This window comes from Sodiomyces alcalophilus, assembly GCF_042370955.1.
Source record: "Sodiomyces alcalophilus JCM 7366 unplaced genomic scaffold ACRALscaffold_1, whole genome shotgun sequence".
Classification (NCBI taxonomy): Eukaryota; Fungi; Ascomycota; class Sordariomycetes; order Glomerellales; family Plectosphaerellaceae; genus Sodiomyces; species Sodiomyces alcalophilus.
In genome coordinates, this window is record NW_027263532.1 from 945,472 (window position 1) to 957,529 (window position 12,058).

Here is a 12,058-nt window from a genome sequence, read left to right on the forward strand (position 1 = left end):
CGTGACGATATCGGGAGAAAGGGGTTGACGCCGGAGGAGAGCCGCAAAGCGGAAACAGAAGGAGAGAGCTGCTCGAGAGATTGCGGAATCGGGAAAAAAAAAAGAGGGGGAGGGGTCCGAGATTATCGGCGAGAAGACGGGCCGATCAGGGGTGCGCCGGATAGCAGCGGGGTTCGTCGTTAAGACCCTGATATTAACTCTGCCACCAGCTACAATAAAAACAAAAATGAACAAGCTGGATAAGTACTTCTAACGAGAAGAAGAAAAGGAAGAGAAGAGGGGAGATTGATTTGGATATCCCGCAAACAAGGAGAAAATTCGAGTCATAAATTTTACGGCCAAACGTACATCGGGGGTTCATCCGCTGTCCAAATCAGGTGGATGGTCGAGTTCCATTTTATTGGGATAAGATCTGGGTAGTACATTCGGTTACCAAGCCATTAGCGGGGGCTCTAGGCGCTGGTGTTTTAACGGTAAGCGGCTAAAACTTCCCTCGTGGTGGTGCCACCGTCAAGGCCTGTATTCGTAGGTACCGATGTTGTACTGAACGGGTACCGCCATGGTATCCGGTGAAGTTGACAAGTAACGATCCTTGGCTTTGGGCACCACGAGGAAGGAAAAATGGGTATTAGAACCTTATAGTGCTAACGTGATCAGGGGTCGTGACTTCAGAATCACACACAAATACTCCACAGCCTAAATCCAGCATCTCCACTCCACTATCCGATGCGCACCTATTCGCGACTCGACATCGAGACAAAGAATTTCTCGCCTCAGTATCTGAACCCGAACGACGGGCATCACTCCCACTGCGCGAGCAAGAAACAGCTCTGAATTTCACTCAAAGGCATACAAGCACCTACGACCATCAGGAAGACTAGAGGCAGCTCAAGGAGGTATGGAATTCGCCCACAGCGAAGGTTGGGGATTGGGTGGGCGGCGTTGGCGGACGAGTGTTGAAATCAGGAAACATGAAAGCCACGGAGAGTCGTGTGTTACACAATGCTCGTCCGATACCTGACGAAGGCGGGTGGCACAACGAGTAGATTGGGGTGAAGATATTAAGGGGCTTACACCTCATTCGGTCTCCTCTTTGCCACTCGCCCCTCAAACTACGTTTTGCGCATAGGGGACAATACCAGTAAACGACGGGAAGATGGTCATGCCTACGAAGTAGACGCCCATAACGGAGACCAGTCAATCTGCGTAGATGATGCCTTGGAAGTCTAGACAGGTTTGCCTTTCTCAGGCATGATCGTACGGCCGGGGTTTTGCAACCACATTCAGCCGATTCAACTTTCCCCAGCGCCTTTGCCAACACGAATCCACTAATCATAGACATGCCGGATGTGGGCAATGCCTGCAGTGGAAGGGGGTATCCGCGATGAGCGCCAGTGGATAAACCAAGCCTTACTTGCTCCTTTCCTGTGATGTCGGCCTTTCACTTCACCACCAAGCAGAAGCTGCACGGCTAATCCGTTCTGTTATATACTGTATATCAACTACCTCTTCTCGATTCCGCCAGCACGCACCCTTTCCTATCAGGGCTTGCGCAGCGACTTCAGGAGCGGCGCGATCCGCGTCCGCTTGCTGAGTCCAACTCGGTACAATGGCTTCCCCGCTTGCCATACCGGGCTGCTAGTCCGGGCTCTGACCCGACTTGCGTCGTCGGCTTTTGCTGGCGTTACTTCACCGGCACCGGGGCGTTTTACGCGTGCCGCCAAATCTGTGCTACTACGATCCTCGACTTCCGGTTCTGATTTTCGGCTTTCTGCGCCATCCGGCTTATCGGTGTCGCAGGAAGTGACACCGGCAGCTAGTGGATTGGTGGTTGCTTCTTGTACGTCCTTTATCGCGTGAGTAGCAGAGACATCTGTTGGGCCATTGTTGGTGACCGTTTCCTTCTCATCCAAATTCTCCTCGCCAGTTTCCCGTGGTGGAGAAATTCTTTCCTCCTGTCCTTGGTCCTGCAATCGGGTTGCATCCTGCACAGCATCATCAGCCGGTTCATCTACAGAGATATCCCCCTTTTGCGCGTGTTGAGCGTTTTTCCGGCTGGCCTTATCCGCTTTTCTTGGTCCGCCCCGTTTCTTCTTTCTGCCCTTCTTTGTCGGTTCTGGAGCAAGCGACCCGCCCCCTGCTTCGGTGGCATCCCCGCCATCTGTGTCTTGCGTTTTCCCTGACTCCTGATCGACGTTGAGGTCGGTTGATACTTTCTGTGTTTCTGCCTTCCGCGAACGGGCCCGTCTCTTGGTCGGTGGAATGCTATCCGGTCCCGGGTCAAACAACGCTCGGGGGGCTTCTGTAGATTCCTCTATCGTGGCCGCAGTTGGAGCGCTATCCAACTCCGCGTGATCCTCGCCCACCTCGTCATGCGGCGGTCGCTGTCCCCTGCGCCGAGTCGGTCGAGGTGAATCATTCCCACGAGATAGACCCCCGTTATCCGCATCGCAATACTTTGTATCCACTGTTCCATGCAACGTTTCAAATCTCGCTGTCCGCTCTTCGGTCAGAGTGATGGCATCGGGAGAAGACTGGATCTGGGGACTTCGTCTTCTTTGGCGTATCGGTGACAGCGGTGAGGTAGCCGGCTCCCTGGTCCCTGGCTCGTTGGCGCAGGCAGGACTCCTGAACTGGCTAGGTGTAGCGTAGGCAACGGTCGTTATCCCACTCGACCGTGTCCCTAGGTGGTAGTTCGGAGTATCACAAGGACGACCAGGGTCTTGCTCGTCTGGAGATGGATGCAGTGATTGGTAGAGCATATTTTGGCTGGTGGTTAAGGGTTGCGGCTCAAGGTAGAGCGAAAATGACCGATCTACGTTGGGCTGGGTTGGCTCGTCATCCATATTGTGAACTGCAGTATCCCACGATTCAACGGCATCTTTGTTTAGACCACCGGAATCAATGGACGTTGAATCATACCAGGGCTGTGATGCTGTATCTCCCGGCTCCGTGATCCTCTGCCCATTAGGCACAGTCGGGGTGGTCTGCGCAGCTGTTGCTGTGACTGAAAGGCCATCTGGTCCTGTCTGCTCCGGCAAATCCACTTCAGCTATTGAGTAGACGTCATCTTTTCTGTGCCTCTTGTTTGCAGAGTCAATTCCATCTTGCGATCTTTCTGACGAGAGACGCCTTCGTTTATTGAATCGCATTGCGGACGCCTCGACCTCTGGACTGCTCGGTACATCCCAAATGTTACCCATTTCCTTCTGAGTCCTCCGTCCGGGAGTCGTGACTTGCGTCAGGTCCTCAGATGCTCCTTTGATATTGCCCTTCGTTGCATGCCTGGAATTCCCCACCGGGTCGGTAATGGAAGTCAGCGAGGACGTGTTTCCTTTATCCAATTCTTTCTGCCGATTACCATGGACGGAGGCTGGGCTTGAGCCAGCGCCCAGATATGGTTCGGATGGTATATTCTCGCTGTCTGGGTCTTGGAGCGCATTTTCTTGACCGCCGAGGACAGGCTGAAAGACTCCTCCATCTGCCGAAACTGCGCTCGCTCCTAGTTGCATTAACGTAGGATCGGATGGTGGAGGTTTTAACGGACTTCGCTCCGGAGTGGAAACATCGTTGTCGTCTTCGTCGGAGTCCGCAATGATTTTGCGCTGCATCATACTGCTTCGGAGCCTAGTAAATACGAAGTAAGCATCAGAGTTGCCGATACGAGATCGCGAGACTGGCGCGGGCTGTGCATCATCATCACAACAGGTCGCGTCTTCACGTGATGCCCTTCCGCCGTAATCTTATCTGATTTTTCTTCTTATCTCCGTCCGAGGTACCCACTTCCTCTTGCCAAACTTGCTTACTCAATTTCCTCAATCCTTGGCCTGGTCCGTGTCCCCTGAAGACTTGAACCCAAGTGCCCTGGGCTCAACGTGAGCCCTGAAAGCCGCTCCAACCCAGTACTTTGCTGTCCCATCCCCTCGGGAGGCAGTACAGAAGCTATCTTCCAGCTATCTAGACTCTCTATTACATCCCTCGCATGCTGCTGGACCAGACCATCGTTGTCCATGACAACAACGTACTTTAGCACCCGCGTGATATCCTCTCGGCTCTGGTCTGTTAATCCAAAACCAATTCTCCGCCCGGTCTGCTTTGCCTTGTCGAGGGCTCTTACGAAACTAAGAACCAGCATGACAGCTGCGCGTCGCAGGATACCTTTCCCAATCTCCGGTTCCAGAGTAAGGACGTTGATGCAGAGGTCCACCGACGCCGACACAAGCTCAGCCCCCACGCCGGAGACATTGGTTTCAATCCCTCCAGCAAGGATTGACAATGCGGATGACCGCATGCGCACATCTTCGCTGCCCCGCCGGCTCTCCCACCCCTCGACGATCTGCGCCAGGATGTCGTTTCTTTCCTTTTCATCCTCGGGAACTTCATCTCCAAGGTCAGGGACTTCACCTCCCCAGGCTTCCTCTGCGTCCTTCTTCTTCATCTCCCGAAGCCTTGTCGCCCGGACCTGTCTGGCTTCAGTTTTGGGGCGGTAACCCCTTCGGCCAGCGATCGACAGAAGCGTCTCGACTGTCTGTCTCGCAACGTCGCCGGCAAAAGTCTCCCCCAAACGCTCGACCACCTGGAGAAGAGCCTCTCCGAAGCGCAGCCTTAAGTCCGTCGAGGCCGCCTCTTCTGGGTCCAGGTAGTGTTCTAGGATCTCTTTCACTGTCGCTTTAGGGTGCTTATTGGCCAGCTGAGTAAACACCTTGATGACTCGCAGATTGATGAAATCTTCGCTGTCTTGCAGCAACGAAGAGAGAAGAACGAGAACAGCCTGGATGTCCAGGGCAGGACTGTTTTTCATGATCAGCCCAGATATGAGATTCAAACCTTCAGAGCGCACAGGTGGTGGATTATCCGCCTGTGTGATGTACGAAATGGCCAGTTTATACGTGTTGCGATCCTCGATCTGGCTGTTAGTGGGAATGAAAGCATCTCGTTCCCCTTCATCTGCCGCGTCGCGGTATTGAAGTAGGAACAATAGATTCCTCGCGGTTGTGGATACCTCGGGACGGTCTTGCTTTCCGAGGCTGTCCAGGCCCTGTTCCAGTACTTGGACACCTTGCGGCTTCAGATTCGACTTCCTGAACACTGGGGACGTGAGGATCAAGTTCAGCAGGCTCAGGCCCACCGCCACGATGTCGTCGGGCTGAGTTGCCAAGGTACCCGGATCCAGAATCCGGCATACGAGTTCTAAGACTTGTTCGATTCGGCCGATAAGTTTCTTTGGGATCTTCTCCAGAAGCTTGTGAAGGACCGTCACTTCGAGGAGCTCCTCAAGCCTCTGATCTGAGTCGCTTTGCTCTACCACTTGAGTGACGACTTCAGACTCGGCTTTTGCGTGTTCGGACGCTCGAGTGAGCCATCGGCCGAGTAGGTTTAGGAAGAAAGTAGACACATCATCAGAGGTGCAACTGGACGCCACCAGCATCACGAAAACCTCTGATTTTCGCTGCGCCTCACTCCAATCCAGGTCGATCAGTTGCAATCCGTTACTTGGTCGTGGGACGACGATTTCAATATCACCAGACGCAGCAGCATGATAGCACCATCTCTGCTTGCCTTCTGAATACTCCCCTTTATAAAGTAGATCTCTCGTAATGGAGAATAATTTGGAAGACGATGCCGCAATCCTAAAGAAGGTATGGAGAAGTGAAGAGGCTGGTTTGATGAACCTCTCCTGGCATTGAGCGTTTGGCTCAGGCCAGGATGAGATAGCCCATAGCTGCGGTATTATGGGGTCAAGCAACCGACGCGTCTGAGCTGGATAAGGAGTCGAGTTAATCAGAATTGATAATCGGGCAAGTGACCGATGTAGGCCGTCGGCCGTCACCAAGACTTTGTCGCGCGTGAAATCAATGACTTCGGACGCATCATTACTTCCCATGCCATCATCCAATAGACGGTCGCGCGATGGATTAATGCTGCGTAGAAGCGGCTCGGCAAAGTAAGCCCAACCGGGAGTTCCTGAAGAACCTCTGTCAGCATCGTGTGATCACGGGGTCCTGTGAACTATTACCCACCAGGAGCACCAAACTGCCTCCTTCCGAGGATGCCGAGCATAATGATTTGGGCGGCTGCCTTGGATAGCTCGGGCCCCTCTAGGCCGTCAAGAAGATGAAAAACTTGGGGGGCGATCGCTGCGAACCATGTCTCCGGCGGCACTGAGGTTGGCGGGGCTGTTAAAATCCGAGTCGCCACAGCCAAGGCTTCTTGGGTGATATTGGCACCGCGTTTCTGGGTGGCCGCTTCATCGGACGCCTTCGAATTGCTACTAGGGTGGACTGAAAACACAAACTCCAGAGTGCCGCGCACTCCATCTGGCCGTAGTGGGATGCGAGTAAGGACATTCATTAGTTCTGGCTGGAGCTGTGGCGGTGCAACGTTCGGCTTGATGAGAGCATTCAGAGCCGGAAGCAAATCCCAAGAACCGTTTCTACAGCCCTCCGGTTAGAGACGAGCAGTTTTCTTGCACGCAAGGTCAGGTCTACCCATCAATGAGTCGTCGGAACTCACCAAGGGCGTCCTCTCTGGCGCCCTGGTCCGACGACGGATCAAAGGCTCGCTTGCCCGCGTCAAGGAGCATATCTGCCAACGTGGCGCGAGACGATTCGGATTGTGAAGACATGGTTCCTACTTGTAAGTGGTCCGAAGATTCTGGAGAGGTCAAGAAGGCAAAGAGTCCCGAGTGCTCTCGGTGTAAATCCAAGGTCGTGATGGAATAATTACTAATTACAGTGTCTCACTGTCGATTTAGACTGTACATGGTCACGTGCTTTCGCGTTGTCGTGACTAGACAGGGACGTGTCAAAAACATCCCTCGTGGTGTCCTATTTCCCAAACTCTCTCTCCACTTCCCCAATCCCAACTCTCAACTCCTTTGGCTTTGCCAATGGTCAACAAGAGTTTGTCAACACCGGATGTGCAAGTTTTCACTGATTTACCTCGAGATACGAGCTCGAAGAGCAGCAGGATTCCCTGACTCCGCTAGAGCTGACGTCCCTTCACCCCAACGGGTATCTCTTCGACGCGCGACGCCTCCACCACAGTTCTCCGATTCCTCTTTTCCGAAAGGAATGTCTATCTTAGACCTCTCGACAAGGGCTGGAAGTTTGCAATTCGCCGCTCTCGAGCCTGTATCAGGACATCGTGCATGCTGCGTTGGGACCTATTGCAGATCGTTGTTGTCAGTATCAGACAACCCAGCCCGGCTGAGAGAAGAGGTCTCGGAACTTAACCCTAAGCTTGCTATTGGTTTTAGTACTGCGTTCATAGCCGCTCAGATCGCCTTTTAAGTTGACCTCTCCTCGAGCAATGACGCCGCCGCTGCGAAGTGGTGCGTCTGAGCAGGGACAGCTGTCGACGGACTGGCGAGAGAGCATTCCAGTTTCCATTGGGAACGTGAGAGGTCGGTCCTATGAGTCGCTTTGGTAAGAACCTCTGAGGGTCGCTCGTCAGGACCGCGCCGCTGGAACTCGTGCTTTGGCCAAGAGTCGACTGCTCGGGCAAGCATGTCAGCCGGCTGAGTAGGGGAGATGGTAGGGACTCGTCCTGGTTCTGGGACTTGACCGTGGGCTTCTTAGTCCCGGTCGGTGTCGCCGGCAGCTGCAGGGGAGGGCAAAGTGTTGGTAACAAACAATCAGACCGGCATTTCGACCTTCCATGGTTATTTATCCTACCTAAGACTCACCTCCCAGGACTCACCTTGAAGGTTTCAACCTCGGTGTGGGGGGATTCTCAGGTGACGAACAGAAATGCTTGGTCTGATTCGAAATTCCACACTGAATGCTCTGGGCACCCTCAGTGCCTCAAGGCACCCTTGAACCCGAGGACTTTCCGCTCCATCCAACCCAGACCAGCCTCTCGACGTCACCTCGAGCCACGCCTTAGCCTATGGCGAAGGCGTGTCACGCTCTGCGTGTAGTCGGGCCAGACGCATTAACTCTCCCGCGTGGGTGGCTATCCCACGAGGTAGAGGGGCGCCAAGCTCTGCTGTTCTCCATCGGAGGCAGCACATTTCCCTCGGCGTTTGTCCAGCAATGGATGATAACCGCGGATGACAGCACGGTTTTTTCGGATGTTTTTGATCGTGCGCGACGCCCTCCTTGTTCGCCACTCGTGGCCATTCGGAGAGGAAACCAAAAACAATCCTTGTTGGCAGCGCGAGCCAAACTGAAGGGATCTCTCTTAACAGCGTTGTCGGGGCGTCCTCCACTGCGGACGAACTCGCCGATTTATCAGTACAACTGCGCAGATGATGGGCCTGGCTATTCCTCGTACGACCATAGAGGGCGCATCTGCTCTGATGTTAGAAAGACGAGCAGCAAACGATTGGTGTTACCCACGGCACTGGGACCCATCTAGAGTTGGAGTCAAAGCTTCGTGCTTGTCTGGTCCGCGGGGAAACTTCGTCTGCTTCTTCCTCGTTCTGGCAGGAGCCTTGGGCGGATTGACTTGGACTCTTAAGGAGTGGACAGGCCAATGGAAGGTAGTCCTGGTTGTTGTCGCTCCAGAAATGGCGGGACGACAACCCCCTGTGGCCGGGGATAAGTCAACCCCTTCACTGCCGCGGCTGTTGATGCAGAGGCTAACAACAGAGATTAGGACTTCCCGCTTACCTACAAAATTCGGAGACTAGAAAAAGCGATCTGAGAGTTGGTCACAACATGTCAATACACCTCGACGGCTGAGTATCGACGAGGGATATCGAACTCCTTGGCCGCGAAAGAATTTTTTTCAGTTGGACAATACTTGTCAGTACGGTTGCATGAAGCCAACAGCGCCACCATGGGACACGGGAAATTCTGCGTCCGAGGACAGCGGACCGCAATAGGCTCATTGGTGACGATTGACGATTATCCAAGGTGCTGTTCAATCGCGTACGCGCACATCATCTGATTTCGATCATGCAGCCAACAGTCGTTGGTAGTCGCAGCGCTAGCTAACACCCCCGAGGACATGGCATAAGCGAGCTGCAGCGGCCCCCACCAACCACAGGCCTTGGAGATGACCGGAAGTTAGATCCGCGCATGATTGATTACACCAGGCAGGGATTGGACGTGAAGGCTGTAGATAGCACCTTGGTTCGCTTCCTGGCACGTTGCAGCCCTCGAGACCCAGATGCACATCAACCCTGCTCATCAGCTCACGCGGATAGCACCCACGTCCACAAAAGATCCGCGTAACATGAGAATATGTTACTGCTATTAAGCTGGGACTACATATGATACTCCTGTTTGCGTTGACTTCAGCCCTGTGAGCTGCCAGGTTTGCAAGGTAGAAGTTGACGTCGACCAGATCCCTACGAGATCGACGTCGAGTACGGTAAGGCTGCGGCTAAGCCGGGGTCGGTTCTCATAAGACGAGGCTCCACAAACCTGTAGCCGATTCTGCGAGATAGACTGCCTGAAGTATTCGGCTGACTGCAACGCGCCGTCTCCGCGGCTTGGACAGGGTGCGTCCGCGTTGGTTCAGTCCCGCTGACCTTACTCCCAACCATGGCATGGGTGGAGTCGTGTGCATGGTGGCATTCTTATTTCGGCCGACATCCCATCACCAATCCCGTCAATCGAAGGCCCTCAAGTCGTCCCTCGTTCTTCCATGATACCCCTCGAAGCACATTCGCCTCCCCCGCTTCATCACGGGGAACCCTGCTACCTTTAATTTGAGTACTGCATGTGCTTCGTATCTGACAGATTCCTTGGCGCGGGATGCCCTGTACGATGCGAGGCCGCACGAAGCGATTCTGTTGCTCGGTGGCTGAAAGCGAACTGGGAGTCGACTAGCAACCGCCACGCCCCTGTAAATACGAGGAGCCCGTGACGTAGTAGGCTTACCTAGGGAGGCAGACACTTGCACCAGGAAGGACGTCGATGCTTGCCCGAGGTGCAGCTTAATCCGTCGCTCACAACCGGATGCCCATACCGCCTCGGTTGGTGGGTGGTAGTACCACACCACTACACCACAACGTGGTATATACGAATATGTTGTACACGAATGTTGCGGATGATCAGTCACGTGACTGAGGTATCCGGCCAATCAGGTAGCAGCCTTTGATATAGCCAGACTGCTAGGTTGCTTTTAGCCGTAGACTTGACCGTTCTGAGCTTCCCCGATTGATATGTAATAGCACCGCGGCTCCGCGGAATTTCTAAAAAGAAGAGAATGTCGAAATGCTTCGAAGCCTTTGGGACCCTGTGGGGAAGTGACTTGTAGCTTGGCACATATTTGGAAGCATCCGACATTTGAATCTTTTGAGGCTTTTTGCTCCAGAGGTTGGGACAGGAGACTATTCGTACGTACCTCGTAGGAACTGCGTACCTCATGTAATTGAGATACTTATAATACACATTACAGCCTATTTACCTGATAATATGTTCTAGCCCTCTAGGGCTGGACAGTTCCTTACTAAGAGTATCATAGGCTGGCTATCTTAAATTTATCATGACCTTGATAGGCGTGGTGGTTAATTCAGGTATAGAGTAATAAACAAGTGATACTTTGCGGGTCAGATACGAAGAACAACCTGTACGAAGGAAAGGGTCAATTGGTAGACTGAACTGAACAGTGGTGGGGAATATTCATACTAACCCTTAGCCTCCGGATGTATACAATACATTGCTGTCGTCGTGACACGAGACGATGGTGTGTAGGGCACGGCGGAGATGGAGCGGAGATGCTGACCGACTCTTGACGATCACCGATTCACCCGGTAATAATAAATGAACCGAGTTGTTTGTATTCTGTCAGCCTGCAACCCAAACCTGACTCCTGATGCCACCAGCTCGATTCGTAAAAACGGTCAGAAATAGGTCCAATTCATAATAAGTACAACTAATAGCTTGAACGCCATGCAGCCAGCGTGTTAACATAGTGCCTCAATGTAGTCTCGATCTATACTCTCCTTGATCGGTATCGTACGTGAATCGTTTCTTACCCAATCCGCTCGTCCCTTCGTCGTGGCTGATGGTGATCGGGGACAACGGTCCAGATTTCCTTACTACCTTTGCCTCCCAAGTCTTCCTCTACTTTCAAATGCCCTAGTCTACGAAGTAAGGTCTAGTCCGCATTTACGGGGTTGTTCTGGCCCCTCCATCAGCGACCCAGCATCTCTGCTTCTGGTACAGTCCTTTCTCACGCCCTCTTGAGTCTTGACATTGTTTATTATTTCTTTTTGTTCCACACATTCAGTCCCTGGGTCAGGGGCGGGTCAGGTGCCTTTCCTGTCTGAGAATCGAGTCAGATATACAGGTGGCAATGATCGGGATTCAACTGTGGATTGCTGCATTCGGCTGCATCGAGGCCTCTTACTACTTCTATATCGCATCTGTACCTGATAGTCAGATTGCCTTGCCAAGTTCGAAACCTTGCTGCGTTCAGGGGTCACCTGTGATATGGGCAGAAGTTCATATTATATTGACGACTCAACTATTACCCCTCAATTATACCGTAGAAACTCGCCGCTGCCTTGTCCGGTTTCGAGGACGCCATGGCACTCAGCCAGTCAGAAGCTGACCAGGGAATATGTCGGTGAATGGTGAACGCAAGTTGTCCTCGCAATCGGGACACATCCCAGTAATAATAATGGCTCCGGACGACTTTCAAGTTTTACCTGACCCTTTTCGCAAATCGCCGTCTTGCCTCTTTGCCCCCTCTCTGTCTCCTGGTATTGGCCTGCCGCCGGAGCTAGTGTATCGCCATCCACAGCCCACGTCGATTCAACCACTTCTCTCAACTTCTCGCCACCCAAGGCGTGTTTTATCGTCCGATGTTGATCATCTAGGGAAGCCTTTCGCCTATCCGTTCGGTTCAGTTCATACCCGTTCGTTGTACACGTGGCTATGTATTGCAGGAAATACACTTACAAGACACTCGGGGCAGGCTGCGTTCGCAACTTCTACCCAGTTTCGTGGGTTGCACCCGTTCGGATGAGTCGACCATTTACACGGGTATAAGTCGGCCATTGTGCTTGACAGATTGCTTTTGTGTCGGTTTTCCTTTCACTGACGCTCGAGATGAATTGTACCTCGGAGACAAAATTTAACGGGTATACTCGCGGCTT

At 53.0% G+C, this 12,058-nt stretch overlaps 4 protein-coding genes across 4 annotated transcripts; 1 reads left to right on the forward strand and 3 right to left on the reverse strand.

Moving 5' to 3' along the window:
- Window positions 1-3,802: 3,802 nt before the first annotated feature.
- On the reverse strand, window positions 3,803-6,625 carry ACRALDRAFT_1074174 (uncharacterized protein; the record flags this gene model as incomplete). The annotated part of the gene is made up of 5 exons (XM_071018209.1): window positions 3,803-4,790; window positions 4,872-5,411; window positions 5,619-5,964; window positions 6,021-6,433; window positions 6,489-6,625. 5 exons carry the CDS (start codon window positions 6,623-6,625, stop codon window positions 3,803-3,805), a joined length of 2,424 nt encoding a protein of 807 aa, XP_070878611.1.
- Window positions 6,626-7,185: 560 nt separating this feature from the next.
- ACRALDRAFT_1060377 (uncharacterized protein) lies at window positions 7,186-7,884 on the reverse strand. The gene has a single exon (XM_071016225.1). The coding sequence runs from the start codon at window positions 7,389-7,391 to the stop codon at window positions 7,191-7,193; it is 201 nt and encodes a 66-aa protein (XP_070878612.1). The 5' UTR covers window positions 7,392-7,884; the 3' UTR covers window positions 7,186-7,190.
- A 1,414-nt stretch (window positions 7,885-9,298) lies between these two features.
- On the reverse strand, window positions 9,299-9,496 carry ACRALDRAFT_2038434 (uncharacterized protein; the record flags this gene model as incomplete). The annotated part of the gene is made up of 1 exon (XM_071020879.1): window positions 9,299-9,496. The coding sequence occupies one exon, from the start codon at window positions 9,494-9,496 to the stop codon at window positions 9,299-9,301; it is 198 nt and encodes a 65-aa protein (XP_070878613.1).
- A 1,466-nt stretch (window positions 9,497-10,962) lies between these two features.
- On the forward strand, window positions 10,963-12,040 carry ACRALDRAFT_2014820 (uncharacterized protein; the record flags this gene model as incomplete). Its single annotated transcript, XM_071019788.1, has 10 exons — window positions 10,963-10,981; window positions 11,096-11,144; window positions 11,188-11,210; window positions 11,240-11,400; window positions 11,450-11,522; window positions 11,573-11,662; window positions 11,704-11,749; window positions 11,780-11,818; window positions 11,849-11,928; window positions 11,973-12,040. 10 exons carry the CDS (start codon window positions 10,963-10,965, stop codon window positions 12,038-12,040), a joined length of 648 nt encoding a protein of 215 aa, XP_070878614.1.
- Between the last annotated feature and the right edge of the window lie 18 nt (window positions 12,041-12,058).

Bases quoted from the DNA above. Each gene is read 5' to 3' on its own strand.
- ACRALDRAFT_1060377 (XM_071016225.1), bottom strand. From the start codon at position 7,391: ATGGAAACTGGAATGCTCTCTCGCCAGTCCGTCGACAGCTGTCCCTGC.